This window comes from Mustelus asterias, chromosome 10, assembly GCF_964213995.1.
Source record: "Mustelus asterias chromosome 10, sMusAst1.hap1.1, whole genome shotgun sequence".
NCBI lineage: Eukaryota > Metazoa > Chordata > Chondrichthyes > Carcharhiniformes > Triakidae > Mustelus > Mustelus asterias.
In genome coordinates this window covers 100,589,074-100,611,619 of record NC_135810.1, presented here as the reverse complement: position 1 = coordinate 100,611,619, position 22,546 = coordinate 100,589,074, and the positions used below count along the sequence as shown (strand labels likewise).

At 41.9% G+C, this 22,546-nt stretch overlaps 1 protein-coding gene across 1 annotated transcript in view; it reads right to left on the bottom strand.

Annotated features, from left to right (window-relative positions):
- The window catches only part of cog6 (component of oligomeric golgi complex 6), a 148,488-nt gene that overhangs the window by 10,021 nt on the left and 115,921 nt on the right, over nucleotides 1–22,546 (bottom strand). Inside the window, exons 12-17 of the mRNA XM_078222309.1 lie at nucleotides 12,844–12,935; nucleotides 11,549–11,666; nucleotides 9,762–9,893; nucleotides 4,649–4,816; nucleotides 331–438; nucleotides 182–235 (exon numbers count right to left, since the gene is read on the bottom strand). Of these exons, the coding sequence (XP_078078435.1) occupies nucleotides 182–235; nucleotides 331–438; nucleotides 4,649–4,816; nucleotides 9,762–9,893; nucleotides 11,549–11,666; nucleotides 12,844–12,935 (672 nt within the window). The remainder of the gene's footprint in view (nucleotides 1–181; nucleotides 236–330; nucleotides 439–4,648; nucleotides 4,817–9,761; nucleotides 9,894–11,548; nucleotides 11,667–12,843; nucleotides 12,936–22,546) is intronic.

The window sequence follows — 22,546 nt, the reverse complement described above, 5'->3', positions numbered from 1 at the left end:
CAACAAAAAGGGATCCACTCCAAGGTCAGAATGGATAGTAGTTTCTGAATTGAGACAAATTATAGTTGCCTTGCAAATATGATGGCAAGACATCTCTGTGACAAACGTGTGTTGTGGAATGTTGAACTATTCTGTTGCTCATCAACAATTACAAATAACTTTTTTTGAACTTCACACTTACCATGGCGGCTTTCAGTGACCCTCCATCCATGTTAGGAAGATTGGATAAAGGACCCTAGCACACAGAACAAAGTGGAAGGTTAGAAATGCAACATGTACAACTGCCCTGGTTTGGCATGAATTGGAGTAGTCAACTACACAGGTACTTACCTGCTCTGGTTTGTGTTGTTGTACACTGTTGTAAATGTAACTTAATCCTGCCCTGGTTAATACAAACGAAGCCTGTTCATTTATTAAAGTATCTAAATGAGCTTCAATCTGCAGAAAGGAATGAAGAACATGTAAACACATTTTTAATAAGAGCCTGAATCTCCTTCACTGAGTATGAAGAATAAAGCCTATGGATTGTCAAGATGTGATCCGACTTGCATTCCACGATCATATCAGTTAAATACTTTTCAGATCATGTTATGGGAGCAGTTCATGCATGCCCTCAAAACAGCTCCATTCAATAGCAGAGAATGTCCTGATTTGAACTGTGAAGTCTGAGCACACTCGAGTTCACAGCAGTTTTTTGGCAAATCCTCAGCTAACTGAAAACTTCAAGACACACACTGATTGCACTTGTTACATAAATTAGTCAAATGATTCAGATGAGAAAAGACATTAATTTCTTCTGAAAAGGATACTCAATTAAAATAAGTACACTTTCTACCAATTAGGGGCTCTTCTAATTATGTACATATGTGTCTGCTGTGATTCAATTGGTAGCATCTTCACTAATGAGTCAGAAGGTTATGGATTCAGGTTCCATTTGAGCTCAAAACTCAAAAGTGACACTCAAGAGAGGATGTGCTGCATTGTCAGAGTTGCCTTCTTTCATATGAGATGTAAAACTGAGATCCCGTCTACCTTCTCAGGTAGACATAAAAGGTCCCATGGCACCATTGTGAAGAGGGGCAGGAGAGTTATGCCTGGAGTCCTGGCCAACACTTAACACACAAACAGCATTATAAAAAGAGGTTATTTGGTCATTATCACATTGCTGTTTTGGGAGCTTGCTGAATGCAAACTGGCTGCTGTTTCCTACAAAACAACAGCAACTACACTTCAAAAGAACTTCAATTGTTGTAAAGCACTTTGGGATCCCCTGTTATTGTGAAAAGTGCAATAGAAATTCAAGTCTATAGCCTACCAGGGAAAAGGCGAATTCAGACCTGGTAATGTTTTTATTAGTCACAAGTAGGCTTATATGCACACTGTAATGAAGTTACTGTGAAAATCCCCGAGTCGCCACACTCCGTCACCTGTTTAGGTACACTGAGGGAGAATTTAGCATGGACAATGCACCTAACCTGCACATTTTTGGACTGTGGGAGGAAACCGGAGCACCCGGAGGAAACCCATGCAGACATAGGGAAAATGTGCAAACTCCACACAGACAGTGACCCAAGCTGGGATCGAACCGGGTCCCTGGCGCTGTGAAGCAGCAGTGCTAACCACTGTGTCACCCCAATGTGTAAATAGACAGGATTAATGACCTCATTGTAAAGGATCTTCTAGGTAAGAACGATCATAGTATGACAAAATATCACATTCGGTTTGGGGGTGAGAAACTAGCGTATTAAGCTTAATTAAAGGCAACTACAGAGTTGATTATTGTGAACTGGGAAAATAGGTTAATAGGTAAGATGATAGAGAAGATATGGCAGACATTTAAGAAGATATTTTCTCACTGTCAACAAAGATATATTCTATTAATAAAGGAAGACCCTACAAGAAATAGGCACCATCCGTGGCTAACTAACAAAGTTGAAAATGGCATCAAATTGACATAAAGTATGTATGATGTTGCAAAGATTAGTAGTAGTCCAGAAGATTGGGAAAGTTTTAGAAACCAGCAAAGGATAATTGAAAATAAAAGACGGAGACATTGGAGTATCAGAGAAAATTAGCAAAGAAATTTAAAACAGATGGCAAAAGATTCTACAAGTGTATAAAAAGGAAAAGAGCGACAAACGTGAGCACTGGTTCCTTACGTTGGATTGGAAAACCACAAATGTAACACCACTAATCAAGAAAGGAGAGGGGCAGAAAGCAAGAAAGCTATTGGTCAGGTATCCTAACATCTGTCATTGGGAACATGGTAAAATACATTATTAAGGAGGTAATTGCAGGACATTTAGAAAATCATAATACAAGCAGACAGAGTCAACATGGTTTTATGAAATGAAGTTGTGTTTGAAAAGTTATTAGGATTACCAAAAGGCATTTGATAAAGTGCCACATAAAATGCTGCTGCTGAAGGCATGACTCATTATGTTGAGGATGATATCTTAGCATGGATACAAGTTGCATGTTTAACAATAAACAAGAGCCAGCGTAAATGAGTCATTTTCAGATTGGCAAGTTGTAACTAGTGGAGCTCCACATGGATTAGTGTTGGGGCTCTACTATTTATTTTCTATATTAATGACTTCGATGAAGGAACAGAACGTATTATAGTCAAATTTGCTGCGGGTACAAAGATAGATTGGAAAGCAAGTTGTGAAAAGGATATAAAGAATCTGCAAAGGAATATGGGTAGGTTAAGGAGTGGGCAAAAAATTGGTAGATGGAATATCATGTGAGTAAATTTGAGGCTGTCCACTTCGGTAGGAAGAATTGAAAAGCAGAAACTACAGACTGCTGCACTACAGATGGATCTGGGTGTTCTTGTATATAAATTACAAAATGTTAGCATGCAGGTACCACAAGTAATTAGGAAAATTAGGGATTAGATAATTAGCAAAAGTTATTCTACAACTGTATGAGGCATTGGTGAGACCGTACCTGGAATACTGTGTACAGTTGTGGTCTCCTTACTTAACGAAGGATATACTTGCATTGGAAACGGTTTAGAGAAGGTTTACTGGCTAATTCCTGGGACGACAGGATTCTCTTATGAGAAAAGGTTAAGCAGGTTGAGCCCATACTCATTGCAGTTTAGAATAATGAGAGATGACCTTATTGAAACATAAAAGATTTTGAGGGGACTTGACAGGGTAGATGCTAAGAGGATGTTTCCTCGAGTGGGGGAAGCCAGAGCTAGGGACCGCAGTTTCAAAATAAGAGGTCTCTCAATTGAGAAGGAATTTCTTCTCTCAGAATGTCATCCCTCTTTGGGGTTCACTTCCACAGGGAGAAATGGAGACTAGGTCATTGAATATATTCAAGGCTGATTTAGACAGATTTTTAATTTACAAAAGTCAAGGGTTATGGGGGGACGAGCAGAACAGTGGAGTTAAGGCCACAACCAGTTCAGCCATGATCTTATGAAATGGCAGAGCAGGCTTGATAGGCCGAAAGGCTGACTTGGGTCCCTATTTTTTATTATCTTAAGTTCTTCTTTCTATCATAATATTTTTGAGACAGGTACTAGTACCATGGGCAAAAGGGGGAAATGTGTGGATGCTATCTCTGGGTGCCTACCAAAACCATGTGCTCAAACATGTGGATTTAATTATGACAAGGCAAAAATAAAAGTGCAATGCTTTGGAAGAACAAGCCTTCAGATAATGAGAATAGTATCGAAGATCTGGTCAAAAATTTCAAGGAAACATTTACTAATGCATAAAATAAGTGGAAATGCACAACCTTCTGCAGAATAAAGGTAAGGCTGGGACCAGGCAAGTAATTGAATGAGTAAATTATTAACAATATACAGCTAGTCAATTGGGGGATAACTAAGCACAATAATTATTTCTGTAAATAACACACAAGAGAGGAAGGGGACAAAAATGGCTCATGAAAGTGAGCCCAGTCTTTGCTACTCTGGGACACCCACTTTTCACTGCTGTGATTTCTCCACCAACCCTCAAACTATCATGCTAAAGACTTCCCTGGTCCAATTCTTGGGGTGTTTGATACCCCACAGGTCATCCTCAAAGTTTAAATGAAAACAGGATCTCAACATCATGGGGGCCTCTTCCATACCAAATAGGGGTTGACCAGCAGAGTGCCTGAAAGTCAAAACCAATTGCATCTTTGGTTTAGATGCTATGAGGAACCCTGAATGGCTTCGGAAAAGTAAGGCTGGTTTCAAAAGGCTGAAACTTTTGACTGTATGAGTAGATTTCTATAAGATAGTTGCACATCAGCGTCTCAAAGAAAGCAAAATGTGTAACTTCTGGTGAAGTAGTTACCTGTGCTGAAAATTGAAAAGAAAGCAGAGAGAAATGATGTGGGGAAATGTGGTTGCAAAGAAGCAACAGGTGGAATTTCAAAGGGCCTTATGAAAAAGATAAATCATGGAAATATGAAAAAAAGACAGAAAACGCATGACCTGAAAATCTGGTTAATTAACATCCGCGAAAAAAAAATAATTGATGCTCGAAGCTTTGGACATGATGTTCTGTGTGGACTTACTACATTGTTGGTTGCAACTTTAAATGCAATTCCCCAAAATAGGTTTAGCCTAAAAAGACACATCTAGCAGAACATCTTCTAATTACAGTTCCCTTTCACATGTGAGCACTGAGAAACATACCTGAAACTGAAGCATTTCAAGCCGCTTATCAGTAAATTCAAAGAGGGACAAAGTTGTCTTCATCATGTAGAGGGAGTTTACCATGTAGGTTGCCATGTCTGCGGTGTCAAGGTTACTTGCAGATACAGTGCACAACTGTAATAGTGGGTCCATTATGCAGGAAAGCACCTGTTGTAGAAAGTAAAATACATTAACACATTTGCTTACATGAACAGCTCACATGCTGTTCTACGTCTCCACAGAGTTGACTTCTCACTATTCCTGTCCTCTGTGAATGCACAACTCTAAACCCTAAATTCATTTGTAACCATTCATTTGTTGACCTTTGTTTGCATGCGACATGCCCTCCATCACAGCTTTCTGCCTGTAATATTTGCGTTGATTTTTAAAATCTTAGCTAGAGTCGGCACCGGGGGCTGATTACTTCTCAATGGAAATGGAAAGAAACGACTCCTCCCAAAGGATTGTGAATCTGTGGAATTCGCTACCCCAAAGTGCGGTGGATGCTGGGACAGCGCGTAAATTTAAGGAGCAGTTAGACAGAGTTTTAATTGGTAATGGGTTGAAGGGCTATGGGAAGAAGGCAGGGAAATGGGGATGAGGAGCATATCAGCCATGATCGAATGGTGGAGCAGATTCGATGGGCTGAATGGCCTAATTCTGTTCCTATGTCTTATGAAATTATGACTCAATGTAAGTGAGAGAAGCAGAATCGCTGTGACTCACTTGCTAACAAGTAGTTCGACACTGGAGGGGATCTGGGGGTAGCACAGTGACCCAAGGAACAAATAAACCATGGGAAACCTATAAAATAATTAAACAGAAAGTAGGCTTAAAACTGCTTGCCTGCTATGATTCAACTCCATAGCTTTCACATTTCGTTTTGTAACCTACATTTAGTTCAAGCTTGTAAATTTGGAGTTGCATACAAACTGTCCCAGGTCTCAAAGCAGCCAGCAAATGAAAAGAAATACAAATCGGTAAAAATAAAACTGCGGAATCAGAGAGAAATGAATTTCAACTAAAAGTAATATAATACTTGATTAACAACATTTTTTATTGCTTGCAATGAGATGAAAACTTGAGACTTTGGACTGGATTTTCCTATGGCTTGGAAAAACCTGACCTGTGTGCTTTACTGCATTATGAAAGGCACACCCAACCCATGTATTACTTTGCTGAGGATTCTTGTCTTTTCACACATGGGGTCAGGGTTGCAGTACATTTTGTGAGCTGCAGTGGAATGCATGAGGAATGCGAGTATGGAGGTGCCAGTTGGAAGATCCGCCTCGGTTCTTCAAAACAGCAGACCAGCTCCCAATGTTTATAGATTGTCTAAATCTCACCCCTCTTCACCCTCATCCATCCACCCACTCTCCGAGCATAGGAATAGGGATGATTTACTGCAATTATATAGAACATTGATGAGGTCACACCTGGAATATTGTTTTGTCTCCTTATCTGAGGAAGGATGTCCTTGCTATAAAGGGAGTGTAGCAAAGATTTACCAGGCTGATTCCTGGGATTTCAGGTCTGTCATATGAGCAGAGATTAAATTGGTTAGGATTGTATTCATTAGAGCTCAGAAGAGTGAGAGGGGATCTCATAGAAACTTATAAAATTCTAACAGAGTTAGACAGAGTAGATTCAGAAAGAATGTTCCTGATGGTGGGGGCGTCCAGAACTAGGTCATAGTTTGAGGATAAGGGTAAACCTTTCATGAGTGAGGTGAGGAGAAAGTTCTTCACCCAGAGAGTGGTGAACGTGTGGAATTCACTACCACAGAAAGTAGTTGAGGCCAAAATATTGTGTGATTTCAAGAAGAAATTAGACAGCTCCTGAGGCTAAAGGGCTATGGGGAAGAAGGCGGGATCAGGATATTGAATTTGATGATCAGCCATGATCAAAATGAATGGTGGAGTAGGCTCAAAAGGGCTAAGTGGCCTATTCCTGCTTCTATTTTCTATGTTTCTATGAGTTCCTGTCAATCAATGGAAAGAAACAGGTGTGGAGATTTTTTTCAACTTTCAAAAGTTGCTTTTTCAAACAGCCAGAGCTGTCAAATCAATTTAAGTCACACCACAATACATGGCAATAGAGATTGACAGTATATTTTAATACATTTTTAAAAATACATTATGGCTTTTTCTGCACTGAAGAAAGTACTGCAATGCATGTTAACAGTCATATAATGGTAGTCAATGTAATAATCAACTAACCTTTGCAGAACAGATCTCTATGATGAATCACTGCATTAAAAACACATCTATATTACAATCTGATGGTGACATTTGTCTACATTAACAGGAATGAAATGGAAATGGTCAAAAGCTTCAAGTTTCTAGGTGTTTAGATCACCAACAACCTGTCCTAGTCCCTCCATGCTGATGTCATAGTTAAGAAAGCCTACCAATGCCTCTACTTTCTCAGGAGGTTAAGGAAATTCGGCATGTCCTCTACAACTCTCACCAATTTTTATAGATGCACCATAGGGAGCAGTTTTTCCAGATGTATCACAGCTTGGTATGGTTCTTGCTCCGACCAAGACCTCAAGAAACTACAAAGGGTTTTGAACGTAGTCCAGTCCATCACGCAAACCAGCCTCCCATCCATTAACTCTGTCTACACTCCCCACTGCCTCAGAAAAGCAGCCTGCATAATCAAGGACAGCACGCACCCGTTCAGAGGGGGTTATTTTACCATTTTCATTCTAAGTGCTGAATCTGGGCGCAATTCAGATCCGACTTGTAAACCTGTTCTCAGGCACCCCCATACGCACTCAGCCTGAAAAATAATCGCGAGTCTGAATCGCGCTGTGGGCGGGGCTTATTGCACTCGAAACGCTGCTGCTCCAATTGGAGCCTTCAACTGTGCATTCAGTTAAAAAAAATTTGAAAAACGCTCCCCATCACATCGCACCCAGGCCGCAAAAAGTGGATAAAACGGCCTGGGAGCAATGGCCCCCACAGATATCACCCCACCCCCACAACATAACTGTCCCCTTATCCACCCCCACCTCCCCAGACCGATCGTGACCCCCTGCCCCTCTTTGCCCCCATCGATCGCCCGCAGAGTGGCAGTGGGCCCCCCTACTGCCCTGCCCCCCCACCCCCACCAGAGAACGACCTGGCTCTCCTCCTTCTCCCCCTCCCCACCAGAGAACGATCTGCCTCCCTCCTCCCCTCTCACACCAGAGAAACATCTAGCCTCGCTCCTCCCCTCCCCCCGCCCACCAGAGCGCGATCTGGCCTCCCTCCTCCTCCTCCACCCCGCCCACTAGAGAATGATCAGACCCTCCCTCCCCATCCCCCTCTCACCAGAGAACAATCTGGCCTCCCTCTTCTCCCCTCTGACCAGAGAACCATCTGCCTCCCTTCCTCCCCCCCCACCAGAGAATGATCGGGCCTCCTCCTCTCCCCCCACCAACCAGAGATACCCGCCTCCTCCTCCCTCCCTCCCACCAGAGAATGATCTGGCCTGCCTCCCTCCTCCCCCCAGCACCGATCTGAGTTAGAGAGCCGTTGGAAGCTCTGAACCTACCTCTTCAGAAGCTGGAGCGCCCGAAATAGACTTTTGCTGAGCATGTCTGTTTCGCACCGAATCTGGAGGGCGAACGTGATGGTAAAGGGGGAAATGCAGACAAGATTGGGCGTCCAGCTCATTAGGTCAATTTAAATGCATGCAAATATATTTAAATTGACATCGTGCCTGTTTCAGGTGCGGCCATTTTCGGGCCTTGGTACAGTGGGAATCTGCGCGGACGCGGATCGCGCTGTTCAGTTCACGTCCAACTTTACCAAGTTTTCGCGCCCGAAAACGGGCGCAATGCAATAGTAAAATTGGGCCCATACTCTCTTCCACCTTCGAGAAAAAGATACAGAAGTCTGAGATCACGTACCAACCGACTCAAAAACAGCTTCTTCCCTGCTGCCATCAGACTTTTGGATGGACTTACGTTATATTAAGTTGACCTTTCTCTACACCCAGCGAAGACTGTAACAATATATTCTGCACCCTCTCCTTTCCTTTTCCCCTATGTACTCTGTAAACGGTATATGCTTTGTCTGTACAGCGCGCAAGAAACAATACTTCTCACTGTACCCCAATATATGTGCGAATATATGTCCAAAGATGTGCGGGTTAGGTTGATTGGCCATGCTAAAAATTGCCCCTTAGAGTCCTGAGATGCGTAGGTTAGAGGGATTAGCGGGTAAATATGTAGGGATATGGGGGTAGGGCCTGGGTGGGATTGTGGTCGGTGCAGACTCGATGGGCCGAATGGCCTCCTTCTGCACTGTAGGGTTTCTATGTTTCTATGATATGTAACAATAATAAATCAAATCAAATCCAACGTTTGAAAGGGAATCAAACCAATTCACACTTACCTTTCAGAATGTTCTTGACTCTTCAGCAGGCTTCCCCCAGTGGTCAAAAACTGTCAGAAGTGGTGTTTTCCTTTGGGCTTTCAAAGCCTACACCAACACACAAAAACTTTGTCCGGGAGAAAATTTAATTTTTCTCTGGTCAAAACAATGGCCTCAGAAGAAGTCTTGGTGGGGGGGGGGGAAGAGTTTGCACACAAAGTCCACCCAACCCGTGAAAAGACCACATGAAAATGTTGCGAGGTCGGGAAGGCAGAGAAAATTTGTTTTTGGACTTGTGGTTTAAAATGGGACTGGTGAGGCTTATCATCTTCCTGTCTCATTGAGTGCTTACCCACTCAACACTGTTAAGTTGCAGGCACCAACGAATCTCGATGTTGCTACTGGAGATATTATCCACTATTCAAACTAAGACTAGCTCTTCAAAACCGCTGTGAAATTGAACCAAGATCAAAACATGAGTGGAAAATAAGTGAAAACAGAAGAGTTGGCTGGACTGTAGGGCATTCTGCATTAGAGAGGTAAAAACCTCTTTCAAGAGTAAGCTTTTGGCATTTATAGCATAGCGTCCTGAAAATGATGAAAGGGTTTCAACGCGTTCAAAATGAAGTTCTTGGCAATGCAAGTGCAGTATTTCTACAAACCACATATTACTGGGATTAAAACTAGCGTAAAAATTGATACATTTGGAGAATTTCAAGGCCTTATATTTTTGGTAAGTTTAAATTTACCTGGACGAAATCAGCTTGCCGTGCATCCAATGGCACAACTGAGGAGTCATGACAGGAAAGAACTTCACGCAGCAGAGACAGAGTGTGGTTCAGAGATGTAGTAGGACCCAGGTCGGGAGGAGGGAGTTCAACCTGAGTGAATTGAAATCGAGGCATTAGTTTCTTCCTTAATGGTCATTATATCAACACCTTGCATTCATATAACACCTTTAATGTAATAAGATGCCCAATTTACTTCACAGGGGTATTTTGAAAACAAAGGAAATATTAGAACAGTTTTGTCAAAGGTTGTGTCTTAAAGTAGGGGAGAGAAGTACAAGGGTGGAGAGCTCTGTGAGGGAATTCCAGAATTTAGAACCTCAGCAGCTGAAGGTTGCGGGGTGCACAACAAGCCAGAATTGAGGGAGCACAGAGAGATGTACACATTGTTCTATTTAAGTGACATGGGTTTGTGGCCACGCTGCAGGGCAGAACTAAGCACACAGGAGACAAATAAGCCTCACACAAGAAGCAGTCTCTAAAAAATTTGCACTTTTTAAATTCATTCGTGGGACATGGGCGTTGCTGGCAGGCCAGCATTTATTGCCCATTGCTAGTTGCCCTTGAGAAGGTAGTGGTGAGCTCCCTTCTTGAATCGCTGCAGTCCATGTTCTGTGGGTTGACCCACAATGCCATTGGGGAGGGAATTCCTGGATTTTGACCCAGCGACTGCGAAGGAACGGCGATATATTTCCAAGTACGCTGTCAGGCAATCTTAAATGGATCACACAGAGCAACAAGAGCACTTCAATGGGGAATTAGAGGGAACAATGGTTGTAGAAGGTTACAGAGATGGAGAGGTGAAAGCCATGGAGGGATTTGAAAACAAGGATCAGAATTTCTAAATCGGGAACTGTTGGACCAGGAGCCAATGTATGTCAGTGATCTCAAGGGTGACAGGTGAACTTGAACATCGTGCTCAAGTTTACGAAGGGAAGGGTGCAGGTGTGGATAGTTTGTCAGCAGGGCTTTCAAATAGTTTAGTTCAGGAGTAACATGGATCAGATGTAAGCAGCAGAACTGAGGCAGGGGCAGGGACAGATGATGGGGGGTGGAAGTAGGCAACCTTTGTATGATTAAAAAAATGATTTTGTCGAGTGAAATTTCTAACCAAGGCAGTCACAATTTCTCTGACCCTTCGCATGAATATATACCGGAGCCTCTTAAAATTTTTACTTGTTTGGAGTAAGCAAAGGTGCTCCTTATCCAAATGAACACTCTTGTTTACATAAATTAAGAAATGGTTTTTTCGGTTAGCACTTGATAATCACAGTTTTACAGAATCTAACTAATTAACTAGATCATGTTAATAATTATAGACTGCCGAAAGGAGGACAGCCCATGCTGGAGCAGTGATTTTTGGATATATTATACATTATTATTATTAGTTAAAGATGTGGTCAATAACGTGACATTAAAACTTTGAAACTTGTTCATTTCAGAGATTTTAAAAAGTGCAAAATGGACATTATCCAAAACTTCAGACCTTTTTGAAAATCTTGATTGAGTATATTACATGTAAAGTTAAGATTAGAGCTACGTTCTCTAAACTACCCCCTTCTAATCTTTCATCTGCTCCATTTACAAAAATGTGTATTTTGGCAATAGCACTGAAAAGAATGCAAGAAACAGAGTATAATTCCAAAGCCGCACACAGCTAGTTATTTTCTTTTGCCATCAGTTGATTTATACTGGAAGGGGATCTACTGAAGGTTACTGCAAAGATTGATGTTAGTTCCACAATTCACCTTATCCATTAATTTACTGGCATGAAGACCGAGGCTATTGAAGAACATTTTTTTGCTGAGGACATGCATTTCTTCGATTGTGGTCAGCAGTGTGGCTGCACAGTTTCCAACAATTCCACTGTGGAAAAGAAAAAAAAAGTAATCAGGATTGCAAGTTTTGGAATATTATCCATGAATGAATGGGTAAATGCACCATGACGTGATCCCATACAAATATGGAAGATTACTGGTTTATACTGAGATGACACGACTCAGGGTAGGATGGCAGAAGGAGCACTCCAGCAGGTACCTCAGCCACACCTGATCACTTCGCTGCATTCACTGTGATGCCACTATAGCTGAATAGACTGCACACATTGTCTAGGCTTGCACAAACAGTAATAATGTTACCCTTAATAATTCAGAAGATTAAGTCTATGAACCATAGACATGAAAAGTCCCAAGTTTAATTCACACCTTGCTCAGTTACTTAAGACCATCAGAAATAGGAGCAGGAGCAGGCGTAGGCCATATGGCTTCACAAGCCTACTCCTCAAGTCAATAAGATCATAGCTGTTCTGATTTTGGTATCATTTTCTTGCCTGTTTGCCATGACCCTCAACTCCCCTATAGATCAAGGAATTGTTTATCTTAGCCTTGAATATAATTAATGACCAAGCCTCCACAGTTTATTGGAGTAAAGAGTTCCAAAGACTCTCAAACCTCTGGGAGAAGAAATTCTATCTCACTTCCATCTCAAGTGGGAAACCCCGTATTTTGAAACTACGCCCCTTAATTCTAGATAACCCCCTAAGGGGGAACATCCTTTCAGCATCTACCCTTTCAAGCTCCCTCAGAATCTTTATGTTTCAATAAGTATATCTCATTCTCGTAAACGCCACTGAGTATAGGCTCAATCTGCTCAACCATTCTCCTTAAGACACCACAGTAGTCAGCCTAGTGAACCTTCTCGGAACTGCTCCCAAAGTATATCCCTCCTTAAATAAGAATTCTAAAACTGTACACAGTACCCCAGGTGTAGTGTCATCACTGCCCTGCTCAGTTGTAGTAAGACAACTCCAGCCCCTGGAGTTGTCAAACTCCAGCCCCCTTGCAATAAAGGCCAACATTCCATCTGCCTTCTTAATTACTTACTGTATTTTCATGCAAGCTTTGACTATTGTACTTAGGTTCCAGATTTGCAGTCAGTTTGACTGCTTTTTAAACCTGTTTTCAATCACAAGCTCATGCATCTGAGGTATAAAAAATTACTGATGCATCAGTAACTAAATAGGATATCTTATTTTCTTGCTTACCTGATGGTGTGGTGATAAAATTTGAGGAGATTGGAGAGTTTGTACAGCAGAACTGCACCTGGTTCTGCTACTATAACCTGTTCAATACGCACCTAAAGCAGCCGGACAAAACACACCGAATAAATATTGCATCAGGTTTCTGTAATTAACTTAATGAAACAGTTACTTTAACCAAGGGCGAACCCAGAATTGTGGAATGATCATACGCAATGTTGGTTCATGACTTTTTCCTTTAAACACACAGGTATGAATAACAAAATATTAGAGGTAAATGAGGGGTCTTGCAGAATGATTTGTTTTATATGTGATAATACCAAATAATGATAGCAGAACTGAAACGCTTACGCTTAATTCAGTAGGTACATATTTATTTCAAACAGGAAATGCTGCCAACAAGCAAGTCATGCTCATGAGGAGAAGCTGTAGGAGGCACTGCAATGACTGCATCATGATAGGTACAAGCAATGCAGCGTCTCTGAAGTGGATTAGAAAACAGATATTGGAGGATCATCAAATGTCCAACGGTGCTAACAGTTGAGAAAGAGAGAGATCCACAATTACTATTTGTGACTTTTACCCAGTCTGGTCGCAGTGCTGATGCTGATTTTAGTATGACCAACAGAGCTGCAAGATAGAAACAGAGGCAGTAACAGGTTCCTGGCCTTTGTAAAGAAAGAAGGTTGGAGCTAGGAGCAAAGGTGGATAAAAATGGAAGCTTGAGAGTGGACCTGCTGAAGGGAGTGATAATAGCAGTCACAAATAAGGTAGAGATATCTAACTAATAAGGCACAGAGATGGGTTGGTAATGTTGTCAAGCACAGCTCAAGGACTCAGTTATAATATCGATGCATTGCAAAATACCTAACAGTTAAACTAAGATGATTTTTTAAAAATTCATTCGTGGGACATGGGTGTCGCTGGCTGGCCAGCATTTATTGCCCATCCCTAGTTGCCCTTGAGAAGGTGGTGGTGAGCTGCTTTCTTGAATCGCTGCAGTCCATGTGCTGTGGGTTGACCCACAATGCCTATAGGGAGGGAATTCTAGGATTTTGACCCAGCGACTGCGAAGGAATGGCGATATATTTCCAAGTCAGGACGGTGAGTGGCTTGGAGGGGAACTTGCAGGTGGTGGTGTTCCCATGTATCTGCTGCCCTTCACCTTATAGATGGAAGTGATTGTGGGTTTGGAAGGTGCTGTCGAAGGATCTTTGGTGAATTGCTGCAGTGCATCTTGTAAATAATACAAACTGCTGCTACTGAGTGTCGGTGGTGGAGGAAGTAGATGTTTGTAGATGTGGTGCCAATCAAGCGGGCTGCTTTGTTCTGGATAGTGTCAAGCTTCTTGAGTGTTGTTGGAGCTGCACCCATCCAGACAAGTGGGGAGTATTCCATCACACTTCTGACTTGTGCCTTGTAGATAGTGGATAGGCTTTGGGGAGTCTGGAGGTGAGTTACTCGCCGCAGTATTCCTAGCCTCTAACCTGCTCTTGTAGCCACTGTGTATAGGTGGTGAGTCCAGTTGAGTTTCTGGTTAATGGTAACCCCAAGTTGACAGTGGTGATAATGATAGCAGAACTGAAACGCTTACGCTTAATTCAGTAGGTACATATTTATTTCAGTGATGGTAACACCATGAATGTCATGGGGCAGTGGTTAGAGTGTCTCTCATTGATGATGGTCATTGCCTGGCATTTGTGTGGCACGTATGCCAGTTGTCAGCCCAAGCCTGGATATTGTCCAGATCTTGTTGCATTCGGACATGGACTGTTTCAGTATGTGAGGAGTCACGAATGGTGCTGAACATTGTGCGATCATCGGCGAACATCCCCACTTCTGACCTTATGATGGGGGGGAAAGTCATTGATGAAGCAGCTGAAGATTGTTGGGCCTAGGACACTAGGACACTACCCTGAGGGACTCCTGCAGAGATGGCCTGGAGCTGAGATGACTGACCCTCCACAACCACAGCCATCTTCCTACACGCCAGGTATGACTCCAACCAGCGGAGTGCTTGCCCCCAATACCCATTAATTCCAGTTTTGCTAGGGCTCCTTGATGCCACACTTGGTCAAATGTGGCCTTGATGTCAAGGGCTGTCACTCTCACCTCACCTCTTGAATCCAGCTCTTTCGTCCATGTTTGAATCAAGGCTGTAATGAGGTCAGGAGCTGAGTGAAACCGAAACTGGGTGTCACTGAGCAGGTTATTGCCCATACTACTCTAGTATGAGCTTTGCTATCCACTTTAGCCATCTTTGTGGCCTCAGAATATAAATTGATAAATTAGTGCTTGTATATCCACCAGGATCGAGAACAGAATTAGGCTCTTACAGCCACCACAGAGAAGAGACTTTAAGCTAAGCTATTATGTCACTTACTCTTCAGACATTAACAATTTCATTCATTTTAAAACCTTCCACATTGTCACTGAGGTACTTTCTTTTAGGAAAGAATGAATATGATGAAATTGACATATCAGATTATCTTCACAGCAAATCAGTAATCAAAAGGAAAATGAAATCATTCTCCATTTTCAACAACAGAAAATACTAGCAATGTCTGGCAGCCTCTACGGAGTGAAAAACAAGAATTAATGATTCAGGTCTATGACCTTTCATCAGGATTTTTTTTTCCATGGAGCAAAGCCAAGGGAACAATGGCATGCAGCTCGCCAGTTGCACTGCTGGCTTTTCTCACCACATTGTCCAGCACCCTGAAAAAAAAAACGAGGCGTTGTCCACCCCACCATGCTGGAAAAAGCTGGCAACCATGAACCTCAAGGGCACTCTGACCTCTGAAAAAAAAAACAGGAAGCCCACCACCTCACGAACATGGAGACATCCCCCCCCCCTCCCTCCCTCATGACATGATGGCAGTGCCAGGGTACCATGCCAGGGTACTCCCAGGCATGTCCCTCTCTCCCCAGGGGCTAGGGCTATACTTACCCTGTGCACTCCCGGCGGGTTCACACTGCCTGGTTCCCGTTTTTAAAAACCTGTTGCAAACCTTGCCTGCGTGACATCCCAATGTGAGAGATACACACGGCGGGAAAGCTCTTTAATAACATTATAATTAATTTAAATGAGGTTCCTGACCTTTCTGGGTGGGAACCTTATTATGGCACTGGTGGGGGGGAGATTTTTAAAAGCGAGATCTCACCAGCAAGATACTTGTTTTCTGACTCTTACAGGATTTTGCATTCACGTCACTGTTTGAGGCCTCATTCACCGCATGCACAGAATCCCAGCCAATGTGTCTAGAAGAGGTGTGAATACATGACCCCAAATGGCTGCTGTCCAGTCTTGAACTGGAAAATTTTGTTGACCTTGCTTCCACTTTCAACTCTTCTCTTGCATTCATGTGGTCTATCTTCAAATCTTTAATTCCTTTTCTTTATTGTTGTCTCCTTTCATAGGGATAGGCTATTGACAAATATTCACCATAAACCTACTGACTCCCATAGCTAACCTGATGACACTTTCCCACATCCCATTTCCTGTAAGGACTCTCTTCTACTCTCCTAGTTTCTCCAAATCTGCCACATCTGGTCTGACGACGCAACCTCCTATACGGGCACTTCCTTTTCTCGCAACCAAGGACTCCACAAGACTATCACAGAATTGCTACAGCATAGAAGGCCATTCGGCCCATTGTGTCTGCCCAGCTCTCCAAGTGAGCAATTCACCTAGTGCCTTTGCTGAGACTTCTTCCTGTAGCCCTGCACATTCTTCCTTTTCAGAAAATAATCCAATTCCCCCTTGAATGCTTCAATTGGAACCTGCCTCCACAACACTTTTCAGGCAGCGCATTCCAGATCTTAACCACTTACTATATGAAAAAGGTTCTCCTCGAGTCTCCATTGTTTTTTTGGTTTGCCAATTGCTTTAATTCTGTGCCCACCAGTGGAAATGGGTTTTCCCCATCTACTCTGTCCAGACCCCTCATGATTTTGAATATCCTCCTTCAAATCTCCTCTCAACCTTCTCCTCTCCAAGGAAAACTAAGACAAACCAGATGTGCAGCCAGAAGATGCAAAACAATAGTTTGAGACCATTGCGCTAAAGAGAGGGGGAAAGCAACAAAATGGAATGCAACTATTTTTAGCGCTGCTGACAACTTACAATTCTCAAAGGGTTGAAACTGATGTCTAAGTGAGCATCTCTATGTGCGCTGAAAAGGTGCTGAACAAAGCTTAGTGCTACCTCAAGACGCCTGTTTTGGTGTTGCATCAGAATTCCCTTTGAGAATTGATAATGTAGGCGCTGCTACACCGTAAACAAGTTCTATTAATGTGATTCCCCTCATTGTTCTCCTTTTCGCTTCATATTACACTTCTTTCCCTGCTTAAGAGAAGGGCAGATTACCCTCTTTCATTCCTTCACTTTTAAACTAAGAGGCACAGGAAAAAAAAGGCTAAATAGATGTGGCTTCTGATTTCCTATTTCTCTTCTTCTGTCTCTCCAGAAGCTCAGCTGCAATCAGGAACCTTTTGCCTGCAGAATCGGGGAATAAAGTTGCGCCAATCGCTCCTTCATGCAGTATGTTTTTGCACCAATGTACTAGCCAGTCAAATTGCGATATATAAATGGGTGCTTCAGGTCCCATTCGTATAGGTATAAGGCTATAAGACATAGGAGGAGAATTAGGCTACTCGGCCCATCGAGTCTGCTCCGCCATTCAATCATGACTGATATTTTTCTCATCCCCATTCTCCTGCTCAGGTTACTGAGTTTTCAAAGGAAAATCTGACCTTTCTTTGGGGACAGAGATGAAAACCTATTCATTTTACTCATACTCACGAATTGGCTAGGCAGTCATAAAATAATAGCACTGACAGTATCTATTTGTACTTCATTGCTTCAATGTCACAATGGACAACAATATAGGCATGAGTATTGGTGAGGGACAGAAGGAAAAAAGCATATCAAGAAAAACTGAAGCTACTATAATCAGGGCCTAGTTTTAAGGCTGATTAAATTGGATATCCTAAATTAAAGAATTGGCACATTAAAATCAAACAGTCAAACCTCGGGCAGGTCAGACTTAATGAAAGTCAAATATACAAAGACACAGGAATATGTCTGGGCCTGGCCCATCAATCACCCATCAAGGATCATTGCACTATTGCACTCTACTGAGACCCAGCAGGAGATCATCGCACCCCATTGAAATGCACCAGCCTACTGTTAGAAGCTCAGATTGGGCGAGGCTTTCTGTCACCTAGAGTTCCTGTAGTTACCTTATCTGGCAACAGGTTACATGTAAGCAACACCATGGAGATGGACACCCTGGGGGCAAGCCCCGGTGTCCTGTCAGGCAGACATCAAGAAACCCACTGGATATTGGGACCCCCTCCCGAGACCTCATTGGTCGGAAGCCAGAGAAGTTTCTGGAAAGGCGGGTAGGGAGGGGGATAAAGGTACACATCTCAGTCACATCAGGAGCGAAGGCTTGACGAGGGAGGTGACCTTGACCATCCGGAAGACTGACCAGAGAAGGAAGGAAGAAGCTGCCATCGAGACTCACCTTCATGACGATGGACCAGAGGGGCTCAGAGAATCGGGCCTGCAGTTTAACCAAACCACCTTTGCGCGTAGTATACTTGAATCTGGGGTATCCTCTTGTTTTATGTGGGTAATTTAAGGGTTAATAGCATTATTATTAATAAACTTATTGAACCTTTACTTGTGTTTGTCCTTTGTCTATCTTGCAAATAAGGACACCGGGGTAAAACCTTTGAGTAAGCAAACTGGTCGAAAGTATCTGAGAATTACAGGCACAACAGGTGAGGGACAGGAGGAAATAAGCATATCAAGAAAAACTGAAGGTATTGCTGAAGAGATGAATAAATTACCTTTGCTCATGATTCTAAATGTCAACATCTATATGAACTATTAAATTCTGCTACTATTCAGCAATATTACTCAGAATGCAACATTAAATTTACTGTCATATATGATGTATTTTTACATACTCTTTTTGCTTTAAATTTTCTTTACACGTAAGACACTATGAATGTTTTGAAAACCAATGCCTTGCCCATCATAATATGTACAAACTGTTCTCGAAACTAGTTAGTTTTGCTCGATGATTGGAAGGTTAATTTCTAAATATTGTATAAATTTTAATTCATAAACTTTCCAAAAACCCAGAGGCGGATTTACAGTTTGTGGGACCCCGCGCTCACCTTCATTTCTGCTCCCCACCCCACAGAATGTAAAAACAGAAGCCACAAAAAATACACAATTTGCTTTTTAACTTGTGAAAACAGGCCTGTGTGAATAATTGCTGAATTGAAATCCAAGCCTAACTCTTGTCAGAATGACGGTTAAGATTGTCAATATTGCCAGTGTGAGAATCTTTGAGGTGAGAAAACATGGAACTTGCAGATGAGCAACAAGATGGAAAAATCAGCCAATGATACCACTGCAGCACATGCCAGCCCAGGGCAGAGTGATCCAGCCCAGGGCAGAGTGATCCAGCCCAGGGCAGAGTGATCCAGCCCAGGGCAGAGTGATCCAGCCCAGGGCAGGAGGAAATACTCCAATCAACAAGATGCATATGCTGCCATTCAGCATATTTTACAGAGTCTCATTCAGTTACAAAACTAAAAGTTAACTTCTTTACTTCCTTACTCACAAAATCAAAGAAGTTATTCACATGAGTGGAGTGTCCAATGTGTCCAAGCACAGTGGCTTTGTCCAGCAGGGTTCCGTTCTTTGTCCTAGAGACGTTTTGAAGGCCAGTCTTGAGAGTGATGGTGGTTAGAACTACCAGCATGTGACCAGCTGTAGCATCATAACAGACAGCAATGGTCCATTTTGAAAAGCAGGATTTGAACAAGAGAATATGGAAGGTTTTCTTGCTTCATCCCTGTTGACATGGCAATTTAGGTAGCTTGTCCACACTTTTTCTTTACAAAATCATCAATTACTTCATCAGAGGTAAAATCTTGTAAAGTCGCACTTTCAATCCTCAATATTGCTGAACTTGTCAAATGTTCCTGACTCATCGTACTTCGCAAATCATTTTTAATTCTTTTCAATGCAGAAAAATAACGTTCACCGGAAGCATTTGTGACAGGCATTGTTAAAAATATTTTCAGAATAGTTTCCACACTTGGAAAGGTTGCTCGCAAACCACATACCAGTCTGTAAAAATCAGCTGGTGATCTCAAAGCATAGAGTTCATCATTATCAATGGAAGGAATGGTTTCATTTCACCTTTAAAAAGATTTTTGTCAATGTTGTCCCCCCCGCGCCATCTCCCCAGTAGAATTCACTTAATTTCTTACTGCAGTGGCTTTTCAACCAAAAGACTGGTTAAAAAGCATGCAAAATATGTCAAGTTTTCTTCAGAGATTCACTTCTACTCTGTAATTGCACCATTATTGTGTCACAATTAACATTAACGGTCTCAATTGTCTTCGTTTTCCCTTTTAAAGTAGTTTCATTGCCTCTAGTTTCAACGAAAAATAACTTCTTGCATCTTGTATTTTTCTCTTAATCAGAGGGACCTGTATTTTTTGTTAATGTTAGCGTCTCTGCTTCCATTGAGCTATAGTCATTTCAATCTTCCACGACAAAAGTTTTAACTGATGCTAACAATTGTGTAGCATTAAATAAATTTGTATTAACTTTTTTTTTAGCAATTTGCTGATGGTATTAATTCTTTGAAGTAAACAGTTCCACAAGACAATGAAAATAGCAATATCATACTTTTCAAGCTTCGCTGCTGAGGATTTCGCTTCAGCTTTCACATGTGGTTTTTCTGAATTTGATGCAGCTATGTCTAATAAAGGTTTCCTTTATATTAGCAAATTTCATTAAAAAAGCCAAAACAGCAACTGCATGAGCGGACCACATGGTGTCACATTCGTTTGACTGGCAAATGTTTTCCATTTGCCTGCTCCAAGTGTGATTACAACATATTCCAATGCGTGGAAACCAAAAAAAAGGCATACACGTTTTGAACAATGTCAAAAAAACGTACCGCTCCCGCACAGGATTCAATTGCAGAGTTGCAAATTAAATTCAAGGGGTGACTAGAACATAGGATGAATAATGCACAGGGACTTGCATTATTCAAACCTGCTTATAGACCTAAATATTTCCTGCCATATTTGCGGCATTATCGAAGCTCTGTCCACAACAATTTCTGATGTCTAAACTTAATTTGCAATGATTTCCAAAGAAGTTGTCTGCAGACACTCAGTGGGATCGTAGTTGGATAAAACAATGAAATCACTCAAAAAGCTTACCATCACTGGTCACATATCTTAAGATTAATGTTAATTGGTCCACATGACTCACATTTGGTGGTGAATCAACTATTATGGAATAGTATTTGGCATCTTTTACTTCATCAGTGAATTTGAATCTGAGCCACTCTACCATTATAGTGATGAAGTAATTGTAGGTTTTGTGCGTTAAAAAGTTGGTTTTCCCTGAGCCAAACAGTTTCAAATGCTCTGAAGCTCCTCAAATTCACTGAGATATTCAAGACAGGCTAAAAATATTACCTCTTCGAGCTGACAATGTTATCTCATAATGTCCTCTTAGGGGCAGTCCCAAAGAAGATGGCAATTTGACTGTGGCAACAACACATTCAGCACTTTCTTCCAACAAGAACACTCCTTTTCAAACTGAGCTGATAACACAGAATCAATCCTTACAGTCAATTCACTTTTTTGAACAAACGCACAGAGCTTTAATATGAGCTTTAGAAGTTTAGTGATCACCAATATCTCTTCCAATATTTCTCCAGTTGGAGTATCCATTGACGAATGCTTGTTTCCCTTTACTAGGGTCAGGGAATAATTTGCAAACAGAGTAATAGACTGCCTTAGAGGTTTCTGAAAGAAAAATCAACCAATTTCTAATTTCTGTTATCCCATTTCTCTTCACCCTCAGAAAATGCGACTTCTACATTGCTTTCGGTCTCCAAGCTCAAACACTTTTCTCAAATTTTCCATATTAGCTGGTTTATTTAGTATGAAATATTCAATCATACTCTGGAACAGATTTTGGCCATTAGGCAATGTCTTCAGAGTTTCTTCCCTCACTTCAACAAACTAATCAGCAATTTCTTGCAGTTGCGCAGTCATTTCAGAATCCATTTCTTGCTCAACTTTTTCAGGCGATGTGGTGTCTCTGGAAATCGGCAAGTCTAAATCATCAGATAATTCACCCATTCCTTTGAATGAGGATGAAAGTGCAGTTTGTGCACTATTCAATCCTTTGATCTTTTCCAAGTTTTTGGCTGCCAGATTGATAGTGTCACTTCATATTGCTAAAGAAACCGATCTTGATTTTCGGCAGCTAATAAAGTGTTTAAAAGAGTGGGTATTTGCACAGCCAATCCCATGTTTTAATCAGGTTCAAGCTCTGCAAAAATTGGTTTCATCTTTTAACTATGAAGCTGTGATTCTGATCAAGGATTTCAAAGAACACTCACTCCTCCCTCTTCCTGCCCATTCCCCCCTTGCAATCTCTCCTTCCCCATGGATCCCCACCCCATCACAAACTCGCCCTCCATAATGCAATCCCATCCTCACACTCTTCCTCCCTGCAAGTCTGCAACCCAACCATCTCACGCACTCTATCCCCATGCCCCCCACACCCTCACACTCCTCCCCCGACTTCCCATCCCCTCATATATCCCCCCACCCCTCACACTCTCCCATTCTCAATCACCTTGCTCGC